The sequence below is a fragment of the Trachypithecus francoisi genome, unplaced genomic scaffold (genome assembly GCF_009764315.1).
Source record: "Trachypithecus francoisi isolate TF-2019V2 unplaced genomic scaffold, Tfra_2.0 Lachesis_group10, whole genome shotgun sequence".
NCBI lineage: Eukaryota > Metazoa > Chordata > Mammalia > Primates > Cercopithecidae > Trachypithecus > Trachypithecus francoisi.
Window position 1 is genome coordinate 35,171,204 of NW_022681455.1, and position 21,261 is coordinate 35,192,464.

Genomic DNA, 21,261 nt, shown 5'->3' on the forward strand with positions numbered 1-21,261 from the left:
TATTAGGCTTCAGGTAGCTGGTGCCAACCTCTGCCAGCTCTGGATGTCTCTACTGTTGGCAGCACAGGGGCCGAGGAAAATCATCCAGGATGGAACATTTTTCCTGTAAAGCTTTTTGGCTCCATGGTGGGCAAGTGGAAGCAGGCCTGGTCTCAAGCAGAATCATGAGACAGATGAAGATCCCTCAGATGCCCCATCTCCCTTTTTTCCTCCTTTACCAATGATTGCTGGACCCTGCCACTTTCCTAGAGGCCACTGTTCCCATGCCTTTCCCCTTAACCCTCCCTCTAAGCCTCGTCGGTAAACTCATTCACTTTAAGTTGATTATTCCTAATCAAGTTAAGTTTGTTTGTTTTCAAATTTAACAAAGGAGTGTTTCGAATGATGGAGTTTTAGCTGTCACTGTGAATTAAGTATTTTTGAGGGCAGTGGGGGTTCTTTCTGAATTCCCAAAATCAGTGTCTGCCCACTCTGAAATCAGAGAGATGTGGGACAGCACCTGTTTCTGGAGGGGTCACTGCCTCTGTTTTAGAGAAGAGGGGATTCTGCCCTTGGAAGCCCACCTTCAAGACACCCCTTAAGGGGTGCCAACAGAGGTTCTCATGTGCCCCCTCTGCCCCTGCCAGATGTGGATGAGTGTGTGGAAGGGACTGACAACTGCCACATCGATGCTATCTGCCAGAACACCCCGAGGTCATACAAGTGCATCTGCAAGTCTGGCTACACAGGGGATGGCAAACACTGCAAAGGTGAGGCTGGGAGGGCACCTGGAGGAGAGGGACCTGTGGAAAAGGGCAAATCAGTGCTACTGCCCTCAGTTGGCCACTCTCCATCACACCAAGGCTAGAAATTCCACTGGTCAAGTGGTAGGGGGGTGAGGCGGACAACTACATCTTCCCAGAGAGGGTGCCATTTTCTAATTTGCACAAAGGCACCATGCAGGCTAGCAGAGGTCCTGGTGGGGAAGAGTTCACAGCCCACAACCCGGCTGGGGTGGGAGCATGAAAATCATGAGACTTAGGCCTGAGGTTCCCTAGCATTGGAACCTTTATCTTTAGACCCTTACACCACGTCCACAATGGATGGGAACAGAAAGTGTGCTTCAGAGGAAGTTCATAATGTAAACACATTTTCCTCTCATAATTAAATCAGTGCAAATTAAAGTAGCCTTGAGATACTAAATTTATGAGCTTCAGTATTGGTGAGACTTTAGTGGACAGGGTACACTTGTTAATTCCTAGTTGCATTATAAATTGAAAAGTAATTTTGTAATACCTACCAGGAATCTTAAAAGGTATTTCCTTTGATCCAGAAATTTTACTCTTGAGAACTTACTCAAAGAAACAAAATAATAAATGGGAGATGTTCTTTGATGCATTATCTATGATGGTAAAATAAATGAAATAAGTCTAAATCTGTAACAATAGAGAAAAAAGAGTTATAAGAAGAGAAAAATAATATTCTGCAACCACGTACAGTGGTAATTAGAAAGACTGGAGACCTGAAAATGTTTATGACTTAGGTTTAAATGAAAACAGAAAAATGCTATAATGGCTTATAGGCTATGAACATTACTATGTAAACACAACAATAAGGCTGAGTCTGGGGGTTGACAGTGGGTTCACAGGTGGGTTCAGCTGTCTCAGCTTCTCTTTGCCTACAGACGTGGATGAGTGCGAGCGAGAGGATAATGCAGGTTGTGTGCATGACTGTGTCAACATCCCTGGCAATTACCGGTGTACCTGCTATGATGGATTCCACCTGGCACATGACGGACACAACTGTCTGGGTAAGCAAAGGAGAGGGGATTTGGTGGAGGGATGTCTTGTGGAGAAAGAGATCTTTTCAGCATTTCCTATTTCCCAGGGAAGGAGGAGCGAGTGATCAAAAAGAGCTACATTCACAAGAGAATAAGGTCAGCCTCCCCTTTGAGACTGGCCACTTGGGATGAAAAATCCTGCTGGATGAAAAACATTAGAGGAGAAGTTGCTATGAAATGCTCCTAGGGCAAGGGCCCATTAGCCAGTGGTGAGGCATGGTAGGAAGCTGATTTGGCTCCACACAGGTATCTTGGTTCTGCTGCTTACTAGCCTTGGGTCTTGGGCAAATCAGCCAATCTCTGGAAATCTCAGCTTTCTCCTCTCTAAAATGGGGGTGGGACCAGGTGTGGTAGCTCATACCTGTAATCCCAGCACTTTGGGAGGCTGAGGCAGAACGATTGCTCGAGCCCGGGAGTTCAAGACAGGCCTGGGCAACATAGTGAGACCCTGTCTCTACAAAAAATAATAATAAAAATTAGTCGTGGTGGTGCACACTTGTAGTCCCAGCTACTTGGGAGTTCTTCCTTGGCTTGAGCCCAGGAAGTCGAGGCTGTAGTTAGCTGTGATTGTGTCAATCCTATCTCAAAAAATAACTAAAATAGAATGGGGTGGTAATAACTCACTCGAAGGCTGCTGTGCGGATCACCACAAGACAACATATGAAAAGAGCCCTGTACAATCCTTAGCACACAGTAGGAGCTCAGTAATGGGAAGAATGTTGTTGATGATGATGACAGGTCATCCCTATGCCCCAGGGAGTCTCTGACCCTTGCAGGCTTGTTTTCTCCCAGTTCTTCCTGCAATCTCCAGTCTCACCCTCTCCTCACTGATCTCCTTTGTCCCACGAGCTGGATCAGAGATAAGAGAATCTCTAAGGAACTGAACTCAACTTTGGTCTCTGTCATTTTGGAAAATTACTTTGACTGTTCCCCAAGTAGAAAAACTGAAGCTGATAGCAGAAAAGGATTTGAAATTTGAACCCAGGGCCTTCTCCTAAATTCCTTTGCCCTGTAGCCACAACAGAAAACAGGCACTAGAAGCAGAAAGGACCAGGAAAGGAAGAGAAACAAAAGGAATGATGCCCATAAAAGCAGGCTGGGCTGGTCCCCACCCACCAACTGACCAAACAGATGAATTATCTGAAGTCCTATTGGCTGAGAAGAACCTCCTTACTGCAGAGCTGCCTCCAAACCTAGTCATAACCCATCACTGGACCCAGGCTATAGGTTTCTACACCCAATCCAGGCCTCCAAACCCTGGTATCTGCTGAGCCCTTAATCCTAGCCCTGGTCACCTCTCCTGCCATTTTAGCTTCCAGGGAAGGGCCTCGTATCTGCCCAGTCACCCTTGAGGGCCTCTTATGAAACTCCTTTGGGAAGGAAAACTGTGGCAGTTAGACCAGGACAGTTGCCTACAGGACGTGCACATAAGCTTTTGAGTTCTTTGGCTGCCTTTGACTTTTCTAGGCCCCTGATTCTCACCATATCTCGTTTCCCTATAAGTGTTTTGGGGAGAACCAACCAGAGGAACAAGAGAATGATTAGGTATAGAGAGGGTCAAGGGACAAAGATTACCTAGGGTTAGGGTTCAAAGTCTCAATACTACCTTTGGCTCTTACGGGAATTTTGAGAAAGGTGTCCATGCTCTGGGCGTTAGCTTCCCCACTGAGAATTGGAGAGCTTGGCTACAGTAGCAAAGCCACAAGGTTAAACGGTAAGGGGAGCAGACAGAAGGATGGAATGTAGGATGTGGCAAGAGCAGGAAGACAGGGATGGGGGAGAAGTCAAGAGAATAGCAAAAGATAGGGTGGAGACAGGAGCAAAGCGCAGGAAGGTACACCTTAGCTCTTCCAACAGGTGCACCTCTCAGGCAAGAGCCAGCTGGATCTGGTCCCCTCTGCCCTGGCCAGAAGGGGAAGAGAGGGTTTCAGGATCTCAGCAGAGAGGGTGGGAAGGCAGATGAAGCCTTCAGGAGCCCAGATTCTAGCTGCTCCATTTGACAACCAATCTGCATGATGCCTCCCGGGCCAAGGCAAACTGAGAAGGGCCATGGACTTGGGAGCGCAGTAGCTAGCGTAGAGATGGAGTCAAGGTGTTGAATTGGGGGCCCCAGGGTGAGCTTGGCTCTAGAACCTAGGGGTAGTGATTTGGGGGTGAGAGCCTACTGTTCTAACAGTAGGCTGCCCCTAACCCCCACCATCTAGGGTGTGGCCTGGCAGCTGTCCCCAGATCCCTCCCCGCCAAGTTGTCAGACTTTGTTTTGTTAAACCAAAATAGGAGAAAGGCTAGAAAATATGGCAGCAAGCCCAGGCAGTGGGGGGAGGGGAGGAAGGATGGGGCTGTGGCCTGTCCACAGAAATGGTCCCTGACCCACAAGGAGTTGAGGCTCAGCTGCCTTTCCCCACCCTGCCCCTCCAACCTCAGCACCATGGCCATAGCTCTGCCTGCACCCAGAGTCACTTCCCAGGTTCCTACATTCCCTGGCTGCTCATTGCAACCAGCTGTGACCCCCCGTTACCTCTCCAACCAATGTGACCCATCTCCATCCTTACCTTCATTACTGTTCCTCTTGCTCTGGCTTCTTTCCTGGTATCCTCTGTCCTCACACCCAGTTTACACAGGTGAGGGAAAAGGAGGCATGGCTTCACCTAGGTGACATTTGAGGTTCAAAGGTCCCCTTTTCCCCCACTTGCTTAGCTTCCCAGCTCTGCCCTCAGGGCAGCCTTTTTAAACTTAGTGGAATATTAGCTGACAAGGGTGTGAGGACTTCCTGGCTTAAGGCTGGGCTTAGGGGGTGGTAGTTCTTAAGACTGTTTTTGGTGCTGAAGTCTTGGGATACACCCTGGACCCTGCCTGCACCCCATGGCCCCACCGACTACCTATCCTGCACAGATGTGGACGAGTGTGCCGAAGGCAACGGCGGCTGTCAGCAGAGCTGCGTCAACATGATGGGCAGCTATGAGTGCCACTGCCGGGAAGGCTTCTTCCTCAGCGACAACCAGCATACCTGCATCCAGCGGCCAGAAGGTCAGCCCATGACCTGGGATGGCTCCATCCCTGTCCTCCCCAGGCTTCTCTTCCCAGCTGTCCCTCAACAGCCCCTAAGTCTCACCCTCCGTTCTCACCTCAGCTGGCTCCTCCTTCTCTTGTCCTTCAATTCAGTCACACCCCAAGGATCTAGGAACAGACACCCTGTTAGGGCAAAATCTGGGTAAATTACTTTGAGGTTGGGGTCAATATGGGATTAAGGCTACTATGGAGTATCCTCTGTGTCCAGACCTGAGGTGGATGTTGTCCCTAATTGTAGGTGGCTGAGCTTCTCTAAGCTGCTGCCTATCTGAGAGGGCCTCACCAATACCTTTTCCCTTGCATTGGCCTGGGAGGGTCAGGCAGGAATAATGGGTTTATATTGTCTGTTTCTATGACTCATGCCCCCCACTCCCACTAGACTGTGACATCCTGAGGGCAGGGACTATGTCTAATTCATTGTTGTATCTCCAGCACCTAACATACTGCCCAGCATGTAGTGAGAGTTTAATAAATGTTTGTTGAATAAAACTGCATAGTAAATATCTATACCAGTTACCTTCCACTCGCATTGTAGATCTGATTGCTACTGATCTTCTCAGTTTGACTGTAAACTCTTTGAGGGGAGTGATCACACCTTGTATTTTTCTCGGACCTTCCTAAATCCACCCCATCTCCAGCACAGTGCTGGACACCTATTATACACAATTTTTTGGTTGTTTGAAGGAGAGGGTGATCATTCGTTGGCATGAGTATCAATAGCTAGCTATTAATACATCATTCAGAACAGCTCTGAGCTCTGCTCATGAGCACCCAGGTCTGTGGGGAAGACAGGAGGCCTGGGACAAGGAGAGTCAGTCCCCTCCTTGTGTTGAATTCAACCTCAGTGGAATTCTCCCAGGTCCCTAGGTCCCCAGTTGCCCCTTGTAGTCCTCCTCTTCTAGACATCGAGGGGTACAGAGCATTCACCCCCCTTTCTTCTCTTTTAGAACAGGGGTACAGAGCATTCACCCCCCTTTCTTCTCTTTTAGAAGGAATGAATTGCATGAACAAGAACCATGGCTGTGCCCACATTTGCCGGGAGACACCCAAGGGGGGTATTGCCTGTGAATGCCGTCCTGGCTTTGAGCTTACCAAGAACCAACGGGACTGTAAATGTGAGATAATTGGGATGGCAGGTGGGGCAGTGGGGTCAGGGGTGAAAACAAAGAGGAGGGGTATAGGGCTTCAGGAGCAAGAGGACAGGGCTGGGAGAAAAAGGGAGTATAGGGGAGGCAACTAGGCAAGGGGGCCAGTACCCACATTGTAGAAAACTGTGGAACCCGGGGAGGAGCAAGCTGACAGGGCCTTGTCCTCTCTATGCACAGTGACGTGCAACTATGGTAACGGCGGCTGCCAACACACGTGTGATGACACAGAGCAGGGTCCCCGGTGCGGCTGCCATGTCAAGTTTGTGCTCCATACCGACGGGAAGACATGCATCGGTGGGTGAGGCCAGGGGAGAACTCAGTCCACCTGAGATGGGGGTGATGGTGGGACCCCTTGGGAACTGGGGAAGTGGAGGAGTGCATGGGGCCCAGGTGCTGGGAACAGAGGGACTGGTGAGGGAGTTAAGACCCAGAAAATGCCAGTTCTAGTAAGAGACAACTCTAAGAGAGACTGAAGGGCTCCCTGGCCCTCTTCCCCTCCCCAACCCAGTGGTTTTACCACCCTGTTCCAGGAGCCTCACCATCCTCTTCGTCCCCGGAAAAAGTGTTGCCAAACTGGGAATAATTAGCAGAGTTGCTTATTGACCAAGGCTGTAGTTGAGAAGTGGGAAGAGAGCTGGGGAAATGCATCTCCTTAGGCCTGACCAGAGGCCCTTGGTTGACTAGTGTGGTAAGAGAGGAACTGTCAAAGCCCAGTGTCCCCACTCTGCACCTGAGGGTGGGACAGAGTGCTCCTTCCTGCAACAACCATCCCTGAACTGACAGATGGGGTTTCCTGGCTCCAGGTATCTTTTTCCTCTATTCTTTCTCTCCTCACTCTCCTCCTGCAACTCCCCTTTCTACTCACCTCACCCTAGCCCCCATTTCCTTCTCTCTCCTCCAGATACCAGTGGTACTCCCTCTCAGCTCCACCAGCAATCCTCTTTCTTCCTTACCAACTCCGGCCTTCCATCTCTCACTTTGATTTGAGGCCCTCTTAACCTGGATCCCTCTTCCTGAATTCTTAGGCCTTATCTCATATATTTTCAGGTACCCTAGATGAGTTTAATTCCTTAAAGTTAATTCCTAATTCCCTCAGCCTTTAGGTCTTTAGTGCTGAGAAGGATAATGGAACAAGGTTTCTTCTTGGAGAAGTGGGAAATAAAATGAAGAGGTTTGGCTGAGAGAGAGGCTGTGTCTTTAGCCAGGCAGGGCACAAGCTTGCTGTGTGGGCATAGGTGTTTATGAATGACTGTCCATCTAGTGGGCTATGGCATGCTGAGGATGGGGGTATGTGAACCCGGTCACTGTGTATGAAGTTATGTGTATCAGAGACATGACATTAACTGAAGAACTAGACTCTCCAGAGACTTGTCCCTTTCACTGCAGGAACAGGAACTGGGGAGCAGATGATGTTCTTATAGGGCTCCCTCAGGCACTTGCTCCAGAGACTTGCATGTCCAGTTCTAAAGTCCCTAATAATTAAAATCTCTCCTGCCACATTTCCCTCTGAATTAACTCTTCAGAGACCCCAGAACATTTTTAGGTCTTCTCGATGCCTTCTTTGGGCTGGTGTGTTTCAGCTCCTTTCATTTTTTACTCATAGGTCTAGTTATTTTGCTTTTCAAACTCCCCACCACCTCCTGGATACATTCACACATCCCCAGTCTCTCAAAAGAAATTGTTTGCAGTCCCCAAAGAAAAGATGCATGAGTCAGGGGCCAGGGATGTCAAGGTCTGATTCCTCTCTGATTTATTTCTGTTCAGAGTTCCAGACATGGTTGCCTCTGAAAACACCCTTATTGAGCTTGGGCTCTTCTCTAACTCAAGACCTATTCCACCACTGGGCCATGGCCAAATGAGGCAGAAAAGAGCAAATGAGGCTATTCTGGGTTTACAGCTATATTCTTTCCTAGTTCCTCTTCCTCTTCTCCAATAGAACTTATTTTACCTTGCCCTATATCTAATTTTTCTGGCCATCCCTGGTAAGAGGAAACATCATTGCCTGGGACCATCAGGACATTCAGATTCGGTGGGAAGACTGAGAAGGCAGTATAGTTTAGCAGAAAGGGCGGCACCCTTTGGGATTTGGGATTTTGTGGTTAGTAAGACTCGAGGGTGCATCCCAGCTTAGGCTTGACAGGCTCTGTGGTATCAGGCCCATGGTTGGTTGCCCCTTTCTGAGACTGTTTCAGTTTTTCAGTCACTTGAGAGGAGCTTGGCATCTTTGGGGATACCACCAGAGAGGATAAGGATGAGGAGTGAAGCTGTCATAAGGGTCCCAGGGCTCATCATTTGGGGCTAGTGGTTTGGGCTGGCAGTGGGGAGGAGAGGGTGGGGAGGGGTCCGGGGCCCAGAGGGCCACAGTGGCTTCTGCCCAGCACCTAAACAGCTTTTTTACAATGTCAAACAGGGGAAAGGCGGCTAGAGCAGCACATCCCCACTCAAGCCGTTTCTAATGGTAAATATGTCTGCTCTCTCCGCTTGCTCTCACTGGCTTGCTAGGGGAAGGGCTAACCTGCTGGGGCTCCCACTAACTGCATGCCCACTGGGCCTGACTGGGCCTCAACTTGCCATCAAGGCTATCCTGGCAGCCTGGGCACTGGGCCCACTGGGTGACAAGAAACCTGAGTCCCTAAGACCTGGCCCGGGAGCTTTCATGTTGGTCTCGTCTTTGTTCCTGTCACTCTCCCTCTGCCCTTCCTCCTCTGCTGTCTCCTCCCACACCCACCTTCTAACACCCCACCCCACTCCCAGCTATCTGCTCCCCACCCCCTCTCTACCCAGCCAGACTCATCTTCCCCGTCATGCCCACTGTGCCACCTGAGATAGGGGTGCGATAGGGTTAGATGCCATCCCCTCCTTGGGGCTTCTTTCTTGGGTTCTTACCCACATTAGTTCACAGTCCCAGCATCACTCACCATTCTCTCCCACCATAATGATTAAGAGCATGGCATGTGTGTTCAGGCAGACCTGAGTTTGAATCCTGGCTCTGCTACTTTCTAATTGTATGACCTCAGGCAAGCTACTTTCCTCTCTGATCCTCAGTTTACTTTTCTATAAAATAACAGTCCTCCCTTAGGGTTGTAATGCTTGAGATAGTGCATGTAAAGCATCTACCTGGCAAGTAAGTGCCTGGCACAGCGTAAGCACAGAGTAACTTGTGGTTTTAATATTGTGACCTAGAGAGCAAAGGGGTGAAACTATCTGGTCCTGCTGCCCCACCCTGCTCTCAAGAATGCCATCCTGCAGAGGTGGGCAGCTATGCCCAGCTTCCTGTCCAGCCTAGGATGGACATTGTGCCAGCTCTGCTATTCCCTGTCCTACATCCTTCAGAAGCTACCTGGTCTTGGCATAAGATGTCTGTGCCCCTCCCCCTGCTCCTGGGCTTAGTGGACCTCTTCTTATGCTAAGAGCACTCTTAAGGGGGTGGCTAGGCTTAGAACCTGAACTCAAGGTTCCCTACTAGGTTCCTCCCATGGTCTTGGAGAGCCTCAGGAGACACTAAAGTGGAAATGGCACAGAGGATATCCCACTCCACGTTGAGCTGTGCTCCACACATGGGCATTTGAGGGACTAGGGCATGGCCAGGGACCCGTAGAGTTAGGCTTATTTTAGAGCCCTGGCCTTCCTGTTCTCATTGGTGACAAGAGTTGGACCTGAGTGTGGGGAGTCAGAGACTCAAGAAGATGACAGTATATCCAGTACTGCTCTTATTCAATTCCCTTGATTCTGAGAACCACTCTTCTATCTTCCCTAGTGGAGGCCTTGGGATTCTCTCTCTCTAATGGGAGAATTCTAGTCACCCCAAGAGGACAGTCCACACCACCTCCACAGTCTCTGTATCAGGGGCCTTCACTGTTTGAACTAATGGCTTTTCCTTGGACACATCTGACTTTCCTAAGCTACCATTTAAACCTGTTTTTCTCCTGCTCTGAATTCAGAAAATAGGGAGAGTGACCCATCCACACCCCTCCTACTCTGACCTTTTAGTGAAAGGGAAAACTTACCAGTTAAAAGGGAGCAGCATAAGAGACTTAGCCAAAATAAGGATTTAGGTCTTATCTAGCTCTGAGGTTCTCTCACTAACCTTTTTACACCCTTCCTTCTCCTCTGGATTCTTCTCTTTCTTTTGCCTCTCCCCTCTCCTATATAACATCTCCCCATTAGCAAAGTAAAACAACAAAACAGCCAGCTTATCTCCATCTAGAACTAAAAGGAAGGTTTGGGAGGAGTCAAAGGTAGATTAACCCAGTATGTGCTACCTCCTCTGAGGATGAGCAGTCAGTTGGTCCTGGAAGTGGAAGATAGCTAGGCAGCGGGGAAGGGGAAGATAAATTGATGGGTATCCTTCAGTTGCCTTAGGAATGGCTAGGCTCATTCTTTCCAATCCACCTACAATAAGATTGTCCCACCACAATCCCCACCCACCCACCAAAGAGATAGTGGAAAGAGAAAGAAACTCCTATCTGTCCCTTCTGGTTCCCTGGCGGCCAGAACCACCCTCACTTAGCTCCCATTCCTCCCTACTGCCCCCCCCCCGCAACCTCCTCCACCCCCTCGGCACATTCCTGCCTGACAGCTCTGGCTTGTACCTGCCTCACTGCTGTCCACCTTGTTTCAATCAAGTAGGGGGCAGGGAAGTGGACTGCTTGGCTGTACTTGTGAGGGGATGGGGGTTGGGAGTGATGGGAGGAAAGGGGCCGGAAGCCTCCCTCAGCTTAATGCTCCTTCTAAAGCACAGAGAGGCAGCTGAGGCCTTCCCTTGGGCCTCTTTGGTCTCCACTACCCTCAGAGTTTGGGACTCCTCCAGGCTTGTAACCTCGTTGCCATCCCCCACCTCCCTCCTAAACAGAGACCTGTGCTGTCAACAACGGGGGCTGTGACAGTAAGTGTCACGATGCAGCGACTGGTGTCCACTGCACCTGCCCTGTGGGCTTCATGCTGCAGCCAGACAGGAAGACATGCAAAGGTAAGGACTTTGAGAGGACAGAAGCAGAGTGACCTTTGGTAAGGGCCTGAGGTTGGGACCAGAGATAGGGTGCCTATTATGGAATAACACCTCCTCAACCTCCTTCTTATGAAGAACCCAGGACATAGCTAAGGGTTGTCTCCTATCTGCCCGTTCCATCTCAGTTCAAGGGACAGAGACGTCCAGCCAGTTCCTTAGTGCCCCCTTCCCCTACCCAACCTTGTTTCCCTACTCTCATTCCTATCCCCCATGGGTCCCTAACCCTCTTAGTTAATGGACATGCGATTCACATTTGCTCCTGGGTCTGGAAGGATATTTGAGCCCTGACTTTGTGTGTGCATGAGGTCACAGGTGTGTTCCATAACCTTCTTACCCCACAGTGGGCTCTGGGGAAACGATCTCTCCCCCTCGAAAGGCTGTATTGGTCAAAGGGAGAGTAGGATACTAGTTAGGAGGACTGAAGCTGGAGCCTGGCTACTTGGGTTCAGATCCCAGCCCTGTCTCTTACTAGCTCTGTGATCCTGGGCAAGTCACTTAATGTCTCTGTGCCTCAGTTTTCCATAGTGCTCGCCTCATACTGTGTTGTGATTTAAAAAGTTGTTATATAAAAAGTACTTAGAATAGTGCTTCGCAAATGGAAACACTTTGCGTTAACTGTTATTACAGTATACTTATACAGTATAACTATACTGTTATTACAGTATAGTTACCCATATTATCCATTCTGTTTCCGTTCCTTTTAATTAGCCAGGTCTGAGGGAGAAAGGGGGGAAAGGGAGGAGGAAAAAGGAAGGGTAGCCATACTGAAAATGATGATTCATTAGGTCCATATCCCCTGGTCACAAGGAGTGGGGACTAGGAGGACTGGGCTCGTTCTTTGTGTCTTTTGGACCAACAGCTGCTAGAGGAGGCGGGAGGTTAGGGCAGCAGGTCAGACAGCCAGAGTTGAGAGGTTTCCTGCTTGGAAGAACTGTTGACAGGTATGCTAAGAGTGAAGTGGAAGGCTGCCTCCCTGCCCCCTCCCTCAACCGGGGGTGAGTAGCCTGGGTCCTGTCTGCCACCAGCTTGGGGAACTTGACCTCAGGAAGGAAGCCATTCACCAGCCCCCCTTTCCCTTACTAGTGCTGAAAGCTGCCTCAGGCCTGAGTCTCTCCAGATCTCTCCCAGTTCAGCCCCCTGCCTGGCCCCCAGCCCTCCCCCATCAGCTACCCAGCCTCACTGGCTCTCCTGGAGGTCCTCCCTACCTGGCCTCTTTCCCAGCTCCTCCTCTTCCCTAAAGGCTGCCCCTTTTCAGTGAGTCCCTTTTGACTCTCCACCTCTCCTTGCCCCGCACCCCCGCAACCACCCAACCTGAGAGACAGGAAAGAGATAACCCTACCCACCAGCCTTTCTGGGAATGGCCATCAGCTGGAGACTAAGGGCTAGCCTGTTAGGTCAAATGCCCACCTGCCCCCTCCTCTAGGTAATTCCCTGAGGGCCTGATTCTAGTTTTGGTTCCAATTTGTCCCCTTATAAGAACACTCAATCCCAGATGAGAGGGTGTTACTAATGGCCACAGATCTCCTGAACAGGGAAGAAACAGAGAGAGGAAAGAGAGAGAGGAAAGACAGAGAGAGAGGAGAGAGAGGAGAGAGAGGAGGGAGGGAGGGAGGGAGGGAGAGGCGGGGAGAGAGGAGGGAGGGAGGGAGGGGGAGGGAGAGAGAGGAGAGAGAGAGAGAGAGAGAGAGAATGAGAATCAAGAAGAAGCAGGCCCAGGACTCCTTGATTTTTGCATGTCTCTTGTCAGTGAGGGAGGGACCTTTCTCCTTGTTTGTTCTCAGTCTTTGATAGTATCTTTTATCCTGTTTTGTCCTCTTTCTTCAGATATAGATGAGTGCCGCTTAAACAACGGGGGCTGTGACCACATTTGCCGCAACACAGTGGGCAGCTTCGAATGCAGTTGCAAGAAAGGCTATAAGCTTCTCATCAATGAGAGGAACTGCCAGGGTGAGCAGACTCAGGCAAAGGTGAAAGCTGTAGGAGAGGTTCTTATGGGAGAGCTTCAAGGAGGCCAGAGGACTAAAGTCTTAGAAACTCAATAGATATCATGCAGAGTCTCTACAGGCAGTGTCATCATGCGAATTAGCAAATGGTACTCCCTCCTTCCCCTCAGCGGACCAGCTCCACATCAAAGCACTCAGCTTGGCAAGGACTGAGGGATGGATTTCACCCCAATTCATATCCTTAGCAGAGTAGGACGTACCTAACCACACATGGTGGGCCCTGACCTAAAGGCACCAGATCTTGCAGTTCCTAATTCCAAGGACTCCAAAAGAGGGGGCAGAGAAGATGGACTGGCATTGTTAAATCACTGGTCCTAGAGCAAGGACGTGAATAGGGACTCTTCAGCTCAAGGGGGAGAGCCAAGGCCCCTCACTTGGGTCCTTCACCTGAGCAAGGGTCAAGTGCTCCAAGACAGATTCAGTGGCTTGAATCTTTGCTCTTCCAGATATAGACGAGTGTTCCTTTGATCGAACCTGTGACCACGTATGTGTCAACACACCAGGAAGCTTCCAGTGTCTCTGCCATCGTGGCTACCTGTTGTATGGTGTCACCCACTGTGGGGGTAAGCTAGTAAGCTTGCACCCCCAGCCACCCTGGCCCCTCACCTCTTCACCCTCCAACTGAACAGGTCCCTGTGTTGGCTTGTGGCTATGGGCAATCCCTGGGTGCATGCACCATGTCTTCATCCACTGTGACAAAATAGGAGGAATTAAGACAGCTTTTGAAGAACTGGGAGACTGGGGAAACAGCATCCTGCCTCCAAAATTCCTATCTCCATTCCTATAACTGTCCCTGAAACCCCACTCTCAGCTCCCAAATGACAGTCTCACTGGCTGGGGGGAGTGGAAGGCTTTAAAAAGCTTATCGGTTTGGCCCCTTCTCGATCATTCCTTTGGGGACAGAGATAACGGAAGGAGGTTTGAGCTCTTCTCAAGCCAGTAGTCATCTTACAGTGCCTAGAATACCTTTTTAACTTTTTTAAATTGTAAGAATATTTAACATGAGATCTACCCTCTTAAGTTTTTAAGTGTACACTACAGTATTGTTATCTATAGGCACATTGTTGTACAGTAGATCTCTCAAACTTACTCATCTTGCATAACGCAGGGTACCTGGAACTCTAACCAAAGGCCCTCACTCACTGCCCACTCTCTGGCTCTTCCTCAAACTCCATCGTTGTTTTTCTGTCTCCCTACTCCTTCCCCTAGATGTGGATGAATGCAGCATCAACCGGGGAGGTTGCCGCTTTGGCTGCATCAACACTGCTGGCAGCTACCAGTGTACCTGCCCAGCAGGCCAGGGCCGGCTGCACTGGAATGGCAAAGATTGCACAGGTGGGCAGTGCCCTCTGCTGACCAAAGATGACACTGCAGTTTCAGGGGGCAGTTGGGGTTCTAGAAAACATACAGTATCATCTTGGGGAAAGGTGTGAGGTGTGAAAGAGTGGAGAATGTTGCCATTTTGAGTTAAAGACATGAAATTTGTAGTAAACAATCCCATCAACAGTCTCCATGGGTACAACAATAGTTATGCAAGTAGCTGATTCCTCCAAATTACCCAAATGAGGGAGAGGGTGGGAAAGGAATGTACTCATTTGCTCAGGCCTCTCTCCCCTTCCTAGAGCCACTGAAGTGTCAGGGCAGTCCTGGGGCCTCAAAAGCCATGCTCAGCTGCAACCGGTCTGGCAAGAAGGACACCTGTGCCCTGACCTGTCCGTCCATGGCCCGGTTTTTGCCAGGTACATGAGAGGAGGGTGCTGGAGAGCTTTGGAGGAGAAAAGAGGAAGGACTGGCCATTCAGGCAGCTCCTTCGTTCCCTTTGTATTCCTCCAGCCAGTGGGGGTTGGGAAGGCAGGTCAGAACTGTGACAGGCTCTTTCTCTCAGAGTCTGAGAATGGCTTCACGGTGAGCTGTGGGACCCCCAGCCCCAGGACTGCTCCAGCCCGAGCTGGCCACAATGGGAACAGCACGAACTCCAACCACTGCCATGGTGAGCACCAGCCCAGAAGCCCTGTTCCCACCCTACTCTCTTAACATTAATCCCTTATTTTTGTTCTTCATCAATCCCCTGGCCTTCCTTTCTCCTGGATCCTCTTTTTTGCCCTGTAATTCTCCACCCCTGCTCCCTCACTCCCTCTGCCCTAACATCTGATCCCCTTGGCTTTCATAATCTCACTCCCCCAGCCAAGCCCCTGGCTTATTGCCCAGCTTCTCAACATCCCCCATGGCACCTCTGACCTCCATGGGCATCCCATACTGTGCTGAGTTTCTACCATCCCTCTAGAGGCTGCAGTGCTGTCCATTAAACAACGGGCCTCCTTCAAGATCAAGGATGCCAAATGCCGTTTGCACCTGCGAAACAAAGGCAAAACAGAGGAGGCTGGCAGAATCGCAGGGCCAGGTTTGGACTGGGGACCTCATTCCAATTGGCTGTCTGGCCACTAAACCCTCCTTACCCCTCAGCTCCTCTGATTAGTGAGATCTCTTTCAAAAACCCACCAGCACCCTGAACTCTAGGCAGAGCAGAGGAAAAAGCAGCTGTAGGCATAGCACCCAAGGAAGTCCCACACTATTCCCCTCCACCAACTAATTAGGACCCTAGACTAAAACAGGATTGAGAGATAGTTACAGTTAAGAGATCTGGGGAGGTCTGTCTGGGCTGGGAATGAGAACTTTCCAGAGGATGTCCCTGGGGTTGACAAGGCATCTCTCCCAGGTGGTGCCCCCTGCTCTGAATGCCAGGTCACCTTCATCCACCTTAAGTGTGACTCCTCTCGGAAGGGCAAGGGCCGACGAGCCCGGACCCCTCCAGGCAAAGAGGTCACAAGGCTCACCCTGGAACTGGAGGCAGAGGTCAGAAGCGAAGAAACCACAGGTGGGACTGGGGGCACTGTTGGGAAGAGGACTGGAAGGGGAGGGCAGAGGTGGGGAAACCACGGGCCTCAGCAGCAAAAAGAAGGGATGGAGCCTGTACTAGGGGCAGACCCTGCCTGGTGCCAAGCCTAAAAGCTAGTCCCTCTTACCATGCCCCTTAGCTCCCAGCTTTGCTCCCCTGCCCTCCTGCTCACAGCAACTCTTTTTCCTCCTCCCCAATACACATGGCCATCCACCACCAGCCAGTTGTGGGCTGCCCTGCCTCCGACAGCGAATGGAACGGCGGCTGAAAGGATCCCTGAAGATGCTCAGAAAGTCCATCAACCAGGACCGCTTCCTGCTGCGCCTGGCAGGCCTTGATTATGAGCTGGCCCACAAGCCGGGCCTGGTAGCCGGGGAGCGAGCAGAGCCGATGGAGTCCTGTAGGCCCGGGCAGCACCGTGCTGGGGCCAAGTGTGGTAAGGGAGCTTACTGGGGAGCAGGGATGTAGGAAAGACTCAGTTCGGGCCTGGCTCAGAGCAGGATCCTTTGTGGCCTCAGTTGCATTTCTCAAATTATGAGGCAGCCAGGATGCTCCCTTCCCTGGTCCCAGGCTGAAATCCAGAAGGATGCCAGGTGGGGCCAGCAATCCTCCTGCACACGGCTCTGACCCTCCTATCCCCCCAAGTAGGATTGTGTTTGTTCCCAGACAGAGATTCTCCCTGAATTTGGGGGTTGTGGGGGGGAGTGGGGAGTCCCAGGCCTGGGTGGTGGGAATTGGGGGGATGGGTGGCTAGCGCGGCCGACTCTCCCTCAGTCAGCTGCCCGCAGGGAACGTATTACCACGGCCAGACGGAGCAGTGTGTGCCATGCCCAGCGGGCACCTTCCAGGAGAGAGAAGGGCAGCTCTCCTGCGACCTTTGCCCTGGGAGTGATGCCCACGGGCCTCTTGGAGCCACCAACGTCACCACGTGTGCAGGTGCCAGGGGAACAAATACAGAGTGGGGTAGGGTGGGCACTGGGACGCCCATGGGCATGGGATTTCCCAAAGGGCAGGCCCAGGCTCCAGGCCACTCTCTTAGTCAACATCCTGTTTGTATACCTTTGCCCTCTGAAATCGGGTGACCCCATGTGGATGACTCAGGACCATCCCCATCAGAGTTGGGCCATTGATTCATTGCAGGTCAGTGCCCACCTGGCCAACACTCTGTAGATGGGTTCAAGCCCTGTCAGCCATGCCCACGTGGCACCTACCAACCTGAAGCAGGACGGACCCTATGCTTCCCTTGTGGTGGGGGCCTCACCACCAAGCATGAAGGGGCCATTTCCTTCCAAGACTGTGACACCAAAGGTGAGTAAGCTACTCACCTCCGTGGGGGATGCCCCAACCCCAACTACTCCCAAAAAACTCTCCAGGTTCCCAGAGTGGACACTGACCCACCATTTTCTCCAAACCAGTAATAGGCCCAGCTACCTGACCAACCATACCATCCTGCTTCCAGGACCCACCCTGGCCCTCCACTAGTTCCAAGCTTGGGAACTGAGAAATAATGAACAGTCCCACTTACCCCTCTACTTTGGACAACTGGTGGCATATTCTCCTCCATATCCCAAATGAGTTTCTATCTAGGTTTGGCACTGTGCTCAGCGTCTGAAAGAAAAAGATTGGCACTGTAGCCAACCACTCTGTAAACTCTGTTTTTCCATGGGCTTAAATTCTGGCATGACTGGGAAAGGTTGAGACCCTAGAAAGAACTTTGATGTATCTGATCTCCTGATTCTCCAAGATGAATGTATCCTGTCCATCCGATGCCCCATAACTCCCACCTGCCCATCATCTTGATTCCTGCCTTTCTCCCTTGCATGCAGTCCAGTGCTCCCCAGGGCACTACTATAACACCAGCATCCATCGCTGTATTCGCTGTGCCATGGGCTCCTATCAGCCCGACTTCCGTCAGAACTTCTGCACTCGCTGTCCAGGAAACACAAGCACAGACTTTGATGGCTCTACCAGTGTGGCCCAATGCAAGAGTACGTGGCAAGCCAGGCTGTGGAAAAGGGAGGAGAGAGGCCTGGGAGCAGTGGACATCTAAAGGAGGGGTGTGAAACCAACAGGGAGTAGGGCTGGGGGGTGGAGGGGCAGGAAAGCCCCACCTTCCACCTCTCCCCAACTCACTCAATCTCAAGGCCAGTTGCTAGGCTAGACCCTGTAGCACCCTCTCCCTGGAGACAGGTAATGAGGAAGCAGAGACAGGTGAAGTGAGAAGAGAAGGTACTAAAAGGGCAGGAAGGAAGATGGACCCAGAGCTTGGAAAATAGTGATGAACTAGGATGCAGGCTTCTCATAAATGTCTGACCTCTACTTCAGAACTCTTCAGTTCCCCCAGCGTACTTCCCCACTGACTTCCCTTCTCTTTCTTATTTTATCCACTGGGGCTTGGCTGCAGATCGTCAGTGTGGTGGGGAGCTGGGTGAGTTCACTGGCTATATTGAGTCCCCCAACTACCCGGGCAACTACCCAGCCGGTGTGGAGTGCATCTGGAACATCAACCCCCCACCCAAGCGCAAGATCCTTATCGTGGTACCCGAGATCTTCCTGCCATCTGAGGATGAGTGTGGGGACGTCCTCGTCATGAGAAAGAACTGTGGGTGGCTTGCAGAGCTGGGCCAGGGAAGGGCAGTCCAAATCTGGTTAAGGCGGAGAGACAGACAGACTGATACAGGAAGAAGTGAGGCAGTGAAGTCACGGATCTATGAGGGTGAAACAGTGAGACGCTTTTGGGAATAGAGAAGCTAATAAAGGAAAACAGCAATGATACATGTTTGGTAGAGAACAGAGTTAAGAAAGCTAGCAGTGGGGCTAGAACTCCAATGGTGTTACATGTGTCACTTTACTATCCTAGCATTTTTGCCATTCCATTCATTTAAATGTCAAATTTATTACACTATGTGAGCGCCCAGGTATCAAGGAAGAATTGTGGAATGAGTCCAGTGGGCAATGGGAGAGGGTGTGGGGTAGGGTGTGTGTATGTGAAGGGGGAACCTTTGTCAGAATGATTCTCTCTCTTGCCCCATACCCCCACCACCAGCTCTACAGCCCACGTTCTAGGAGGGCTTGGGTAGCCTGCCCTGCTGCTCTACTGACCTGCTGCTTGCCTTCCCAGCATCCCCATCCTCCATTACCACTTATGAGACCTGCCAGACCTACGAGCGCCCCATTGCCTTCACTGCCCGTTCCAGGAAGCTCTGGATCAACTTCAAGACAAGCGAGGCCAACAGCGCCCGTGGCTTCCAGATCCCCTATGTTACTTATGATGGTGAGCCAAGGAGGTGGGTGAGAAGGGGAGGTACATCAGTTTTGAGAGGGAACCAGGAGAACAGGAAGAGCTCCCGCCCCTGAGGCCCACCCCTTGGTTGACTTTGCAGAGGACTATGAGCAGCTGGTAGAAGACATTGTGCGAGATGGCCGGCTCTATGCCTCTGAAAACCACCAGGAGATTTTAAAGGTGAGTGAATATTAACAATAATGATAGCTAACATTTAATGAGCATATAACAAAACAATGTGCAGGCAATATGCTAAGTGCTTATATGAATATTCTCATTTGATAGACACAATAGCTCTATGAGGTAGGTGCTTTCTCCATTGCCTCCATTTCTCCATTTCTCATTACAGATGAGAAAACTGGGGCATAGAGAGTTAACGAACCTGCCCCATGGTAAAGCTGGGATTTGAGCCCAAACCCATCCGACTGCAGCGTCACCCACACTATATTACACCTTGGGGAAAACTTGGAAGAAAAAGGGAAAGTGAGGAGAAGAAATGTACCTACCTTTTCCAAGAGACACAGGGAAAATGAAGTGTAGAAGGATACTTTTGCATAAGTTCCTTCCTTCCCTTATTCCCTCCCCAGGCCCCATTAAGCAGCAGCAGATCGGCTGGGCACTGTGGCTCACACCTGTAATCCCAGCACTTTGGGAGGCCAAGGCGGGTGGATCATATGAGGTCAGGAGTTTGAGACCAGCCTGGCCAACATGATGAAACCTCGTCTCTACTAAAAATATAAAATTAGCCGGGTGCAGTGGCAGGCGCCTGTAATCCCAGCTACTCAGAAGGCTGAGGCAGGAGAATCGCTTGAACCCAGGAGGCAGAGGTTGCAGTGAGCCAAGATGGCGGCATCGCACTCGGGCATGGGTGACAAGAGTGAGACTCTGTCTCAAAAAAACAAAAACAAAGCAGCAGATCTAGCACAGCTTTCTCAGAATCAATTTATGTACAGACTTAACAAGGAAAATAAATACTTCCAACATTGAAGAATGAACTAGATGCCCTGGGTCGGTGAATCCCAATTTGAGAAAATCTTCCTTAAGAAACTACAGTCTGGCCGGGCCCGGTGGCTCATGCCTGTAATCCCAGCACTTTGGGAGGCCGAGACGGGCGGATCACGAGGTCAGGAGATCGAGACCATCCTGGCTAACATGGTGAAACCCCGTCTCTACTAAAAAATACAAAAAACTAGCCGGGCGAGGTGGCGGGCGCCTGTAGTCCCAGCTACTCGGGAGGCTGAGGCAGGAGAATGGCGTAAACCCAGGAGGCGGAGCTTGCAGTGAGCTGAGATCCGGCCACTGTACTCCAGCCTGGGCGACAGAGCGAGACTCCGTCTCAAAAAAAAACAAAAAACAAAACAAAACAAAAAAAGCCTTGACAACAAAAATCACCTAGAAATTGCAGACTTCAAAGAATATACTTTAAACAATACTTTTCAAACATTTTAAAGCATCTGAACCCTCATTTCATTCAAATCAAATATACTGTGGAATTCCAACACATAAAGCAGTACAGCTGTTCTGATTAAAGTGGGGTAAGAGGCTGAAACCCCTACTTCTTATTTGAAAAATCCACTGATGCCGTGGAACGAGCATCAGCCTAGGAGCCAGAAGATCTGAGTTTTAATGCACAGTGCCTGGCACCTAGTAGGCTCTCCACATACCATGCTGCTGTTGCAGACAGGGTGGTCAGGAAAGGTCTCTAAGGAGAAGAGACCCAAATGAGGTAAAAGGGCTCCCCATTAGATGAGGGAGGAGCATTCCAAGCTAAGAAGCATGGGAGCAATTTAGTGTGTTCAGAAATCTCAAGAAGGTTAGTGTGGCTCAACAGAGGGAGCAAGAGTGGAGGTAGAAAGCAAGACACAGATCACTATTCAGCCTATGGACCATGCAAGGGACTCAGCTTTACTCTGAGTGATAAAAGAAACCAGAGAAGACTTTCAAACAGGAAAAAGATGAACTAATTAAAAACACAAAAAGTCACTCTGGCTGCTGTGGGGAGAAGATTCTGTGGAGGGACAAAGATAGAAACATG

At 50.6% G+C, this 21,261-nt stretch overlaps 1 protein-coding gene and 1 long non-coding RNA gene across 9 annotated transcripts in view; one reads left to right on the forward strand and one right to left on the reverse strand.

The window, feature by feature from the left end:
• Positions 1-21,261, forward strand: part of SCUBE3 (signal peptide, CUB domain and EGF like domain containing 3) — a 61,440-nt gene that overhangs the window by 35,284 nt on the left and 4,895 nt on the right. For 2 of the 4 annotated variants that reach the window (XM_033216898.1, XM_033216895.1), the window contains exons 2-22: positions 627-749; positions 1,664-1,789; positions 4,712-4,846; positions 5,878-6,003; positions 6,214-6,330; positions 8,447-8,494; positions 10,889-11,005; positions 12,869-12,991; positions 13,494-13,610; positions 14,257-14,382; positions 14,670-14,786; positions 14,933-15,037; positions 15,332-15,448; positions 15,764-15,922; positions 16,164-16,379; positions 16,718-16,879; positions 17,084-17,251; positions 17,770-17,931; positions 18,348-18,545; positions 19,065-19,217; positions 19,327-19,406. In XM_033216898.1, the coding sequence (XP_033072789.1) occupies positions 4,765-4,846; positions 5,878-6,003; positions 6,214-6,330; positions 8,447-8,494; positions 10,889-11,005; positions 12,869-12,991; positions 13,494-13,610; positions 14,257-14,382; positions 14,670-14,786; positions 14,933-15,037; positions 15,332-15,448; positions 15,764-15,922; positions 16,164-16,379; positions 16,718-16,879; positions 17,084-17,251; positions 17,770-17,931; positions 18,348-18,545; positions 19,065-19,217; positions 19,327-19,406 (2,493 nt within the window). In that variant the 5' untranslated portion in view covers positions 627-749; positions 1,664-1,789; positions 4,712-4,764. The remainder of the gene's footprint in view (positions 1-626; positions 750-1,663; positions 1,790-4,711; positions 4,847-5,877; positions 6,004-6,213; positions 6,331-8,446; positions 8,495-10,888; positions 11,006-12,868; positions 12,992-13,493; positions 13,611-14,256; positions 14,383-14,669; positions 14,787-14,932; positions 15,038-15,331; positions 15,449-15,763; positions 15,923-16,163; positions 16,380-16,717; positions 16,880-17,083; positions 17,252-17,769; positions 17,932-18,347; positions 18,546-19,064; positions 19,218-19,326; positions 19,407-21,261) is intronic. The other 2 variants (XM_033216897.1, XM_033216896.1) reach the window with 2 other exon arrangements.
• The window catches only part of LOC117087098, a 61,008-nt gene that overhangs the window by 28,939 nt on the left and 10,808 nt on the right, over positions 1-21,261 (reverse strand). The window contains exons 2-5 of one of the 5 annotated variants that reach the window (XR_004438678.1): positions 17,469-17,551; positions 4,945-4,996; positions 4,699-4,826; positions 2,365-4,467 (exon numbers count right to left, since the gene is read on the reverse strand). This is a non-coding gene — a long non-coding RNA (uncharacterized LOC117087098). Of the gene's footprint in view, positions 1-2,364; positions 4,468-4,698; positions 4,997-14,779; positions 15,400-17,468; positions 17,552-21,261 lie in introns of those variants that run through there. The other 4 variants (XR_004438679.1, XR_004438676.1, XR_004438680.1 and 1 more) reach the window with 4 other exon arrangements.